At 39.9% G+C, this 3,599-nt stretch overlaps 2 protein-coding genes across 2 annotated transcripts; one reads left to right on the top strand and one right to left on the bottom strand.

The window, feature by feature from the left end:
• Window positions 1–225: 225 nt before the first annotated feature.
• LOC145048245 (uncharacterized) lies at window positions 226–1,360 on the top strand. Its single transcript, XM_078996696.1, has 3 exons — window positions 226–337; window positions 431–504; window positions 827–1,360. Exons 1-3 carry the CDS (start codon window positions 229–231, stop codon window positions 1,127–1,129), a joined length of 486 nt encoding a protein of 161 aa, XP_078852822.1. The 5' UTR covers window positions 226–228; the 3' UTR covers window positions 1,130–1,360.
• Window positions 1,361–1,701: 341 nt separating this feature from the next.
• Window positions 1,702–3,321, bottom strand: LOC145008660 (UDP-glycosyltransferase 89B2-like). Its single transcript, XM_078967285.1, has one exon. It carries the CDS (start codon window positions 3,208–3,210, stop codon window positions 1,789–1,791), a length of 1,422 nt encoding a protein of 473 aa, XP_078823411.1. The 5' UTR covers window positions 3,211–3,321; the 3' UTR covers window positions 1,702–1,788.
• Between the last annotated feature and the right edge of the window lie 278 nt (window positions 3,322–3,599).

The raw sequence follows: 3,599 nt of genomic DNA, 5'->3' as shown, positions 1-3,599 counted from the left end.
CATGTGAAACCAATATTTAACTTCATTTTGTTTATTAATCCAATAGTTTGAGTTAAAATAAATGAATTTGGGTCTCCAAAAAAGTGCTGCTTGTACCCACTTTTATATATTTTAATGGGCTAAAGGTTAAAGAATATATCTTTGACTTTGACTTGAATCTTGGGTCTATAAATTATCAATGCTCTCGTTCCCATTCCATTTTCTCCATATCTTTTTGTTCTTAAAAGTATGCATGCAAAGAAAGAAACAAAGAACAAAATGGTTTCCATAAGGTTTCGTATCTTTGTCTTTGCAATCATATTCATGTTACTTAACATTGCTGCATATTCTCTTCAAGGTAACTTCACTTACTCAAACAATCTTTTCTTTTGAATTCAACTAATTATGATATCCCTTTAGAGTGCTTAAGTTTCGGTTTGAACTTTTGTAGATGCTGAGATGGTGATGGTGGTTGGAGATAAATCTGCAGAAGAAGACAGGCCCTTGTTGTCCAGACAAGAAAAGGTGAATTTTGCTCACTTAACCATGGAATGCTACATGAACGCATGTTTATGGTTTCATTTCAAAATTCGAGTCACCAAAAATGTTTTATGGTATATTCTCCTTTAAAAAAACAAGCGCCTCTGTTTTAAATGCATCTTTATTGAGGACACTAGCTAGCAAAATTTTGTGTATGAATTAGTTATTAAATCATGGCACTTAGATTGGCCAATTTGTTCTTTCAAAACGTCCAAATGTTGTAATTTGAAATTTGGTTTAATCATGCTTACAACTTATAAAGTATATTACAACTGACTTAGGACATTTATATTTGAATTGTTTTTAGGGTACCCTGTATGCAGTTTCTGCAAGTGCTGGAACATTGGTAAATGGAAAGATAAATGGTAGGAGAATGCTGGTGAAGAAGGCGGAGGAACAACATATAAATGGTGACGAGATGGTTTCAAAGAAAGCTTCGTCTTCTTCAAGTGGAAACCCTAGAAAAGGTGGTCATAAAATGACCAAGAGAAGCAAGAAGATAGATCATAAAGATCATGATGATGATCATCATGTCAAAATGAGCTCGACTTACATGGCTCTTAATTCTGATTACCATGTCCCAAGGTCTCATCCACCCAAAAATAACTGACTTCACATACATAGGGTCAATGATCATCCATTCAAGAAAGGGGAGCAATTTTGTAGTGCTAGTTTCTTTCTTTCTTTCTTTTTTATACCTTCGCTTCATCCTTTCATTTGATATTGTTGGTAGGCTATATAATATTATATATAGGTAAAACTTGTGGAAATCTCATATAACTGTACCTTACCACACATATATACTACTAGGATTAAGACAGCCAGTATTTTTGTTTATATATATATCATATCAATCAATGTATTATTGAGGTTTTGGGTCATTTTGGACAGTTATGTGATTTATCTATTTTTAGGTATTATACGTATGTAAAATTTCCGTCTTAATTCTTAAATCATGTTTTGAAAAACGCTATAATGACTCAAAGATATTAATGCGCCACTTTCATGTCATGATTTGATAAGATGGATTTGTAGGAGAGATGGATTTGCAAAAGAAAAAGAGAGGTAGGGTAGGAAGGCATGGATGTGGACTTCTTATTTTATATAATTAAAAAAAATGTAAATAAACAGAAAAAAAATGTAAAAATACGAAAATATAAATAAAAAATTAGACCCCCAACAAATTCAACTTTTTTTGGATTAAATTAAATGAAAATAAATACCCACAGTGACCATTTTTACAATATTGTTTAACTTAAATTGGTCCACTCATTCCTTTAATGTGACAAAATTGGCGACTAATCTATCCAATTCTTTCCATGAACTTCCATTTTCCTTTGTTGCTTCCTTTGCCACCCTCCCAAATTCCTTCGCTCGCTCCCTCTTTACCCGGGCCTCATCACTCAATGATTTACGAAACAACTCGGCTAACTCGTTTGAGTCAGGAATAGTCTCCGGACCCTCACTCGCTCTAATTCCCACTTTTAACTCGTGCAACAGAGTAGCGTTGGAGAACTGGTCAGCGCTCATCGGCCACGTCAGCATTAAAACCCCCGCCGCTACCGCTTCCATGATCGAGTTCCAACCGCAGTGAGTCAAGAACGCACTTACCGAGTCATGACTCAGTATAGCCACCTGCGGCGCCCACCCTCTAACAACAACACCCCTACCGGCCACACGTTCCTCGAATCCAGCCGGAATCTTGCCGTATTTTCCTGTCACGTGTCCGGCGGTGGGTTCTTTCACCGACCAGACGAAGTTTACGAGGCTTTTCTCTAAACCCAGTGCCACCACCTCCATCTGTTCGTTGGTCAACACCGCTTGACTTCCGAAACAGACATACACCACCGACTGAGATGCACACGTGTCGAGCCATGATAGGACTTCCTCTGAGCTGGACCCACCTCTGCTGATTGTACTATTGTTTGGAGGGAGTAAAGGCCCAACGGCGAACACACGATCATGGCGTAGCTCTTCCTTAAGGTGATCAAAGTAAACTCGTTCCAACTCGGAAAACGAGTTGATGACGATTCCCCAGCTCGCCATATTGGCGGATAAGCCATCTTTGATGAATTCCGAAGTTGGGTCTCCTTCCACGTAGCTTCGATAAATTGGGGACAGCTGCCACCAAGGGTATTCCGGGGAATTCGGGATTTTGGGAAATCTTATCATCTCGTTTTCGTTTTGTGGTTCAGCCCTTTTGGGTAGGTAGCGCCACAAGGAAAAGATAACGGAAAGAGCTAACGCACCAGATGGAGAGAAGGTGTAACGGCGGATGCCAAGCTGGCATGCGAGGTGATGAGTCCATCCAAGAAACATGTCGGAGATGATGGCTACCGGCGGGGTAGGGTGATTGTGGAACCAATCGAGAAGGGGGTTGTGTAGATCGCCTAGGGCCACCATCATGGACTTGAAGCCACCGGCTGGTAGGTCTTTGACATTTTCGATGCCGGAGGGAATGGAGGGGTGTGGTGGGAATGGGAGGACGAGGGTGGTGATGGTAGTTGGATGGGCAGCGAGGAGAGAGGATAAAGCGGGGAGATTGTTGGGAGTGACGAGAATTGTGATGAATACGCCTCGGATGGCTAGTTGATGGGTGAGATCAAGAAGTGATAGCATATGTCCCTGGGCTGGGTAAGGGAAAACCAGGATGTGGGAGCCAGGATCGATGTCGGCAATCGGAATCGTCATAGTTGATCGCCGGTGGTATATGTATGGCGGATGTGCGACAGTCTGGGGATTAGATCATTAGATTGGTAACTTCTTCGTATCTCGATGAAAACTAGGTTAAGGCTGATCTACACCGTTCCCTTATATCATTATACTAAGTTACAGGTTTGGTCCCTTTGATAACACGCATCTGCACTTTTAGATCAAATTGAATTTTTGACGTCACTCAACTTAATTTCTAGAACTTGAGAGCCGTGGTCGAATTTTAGTCGGAGATTTAAATTGTAAAGTTGTTAAATTTTAAGAAAATTAAAATGTTATTAATCCTCATTAATAAATAAAGTTGATAAATACAACTAATATCAAGGCTGAACATGAACAATAGACACTTAGGGAGAGCTGAACCAAAA

The sequence above is a fragment of the Lactuca saligna genome, chromosome 1, assembly GCF_052625555.1.
Source record: "Lactuca saligna cultivar CGN05327 chromosome 1, ASM5262555v1, whole genome shotgun sequence".
NCBI classification, from domain to species: domain Eukaryota; kingdom Viridiplantae; phylum Streptophyta; class Magnoliopsida; order Asterales; family Asteraceae; genus Lactuca; species Lactuca saligna.
This window is presented reverse-complemented; position numbering and strand designations above follow the sequence as displayed.

Excerpts from the sequence above, each read along its gene's own strand:
- LOC145048245 (XM_078996696.1), top strand. The coding sequence starts at position 229 with ATGCATGCAAAGAAAGAAACAAAGAACAAAATGGTTTCCATAAGGTTT. Across the intron at positions 338-430 it reads TGCTGCATATTCTCTTCAAG|ATGCTGAGATGGTGATGGTG; the intron begins GTAACTTCACTT and ends GAACTTTTGTAG. Across the intron at positions 505-826 it reads TGTTGTCCAGACAAGAAAAG|GGTACCCTGTATGCAGTTTC; the intron begins GTGAATTTTGCT and ends AATTGTTTTTAG.
- LOC145008660 (XM_078967285.1), bottom strand. The coding sequence starts at position 3,210 with ATGACGATTCCGATTGCCGACATCGATCCTGGCTCCCACATCCTGGTT.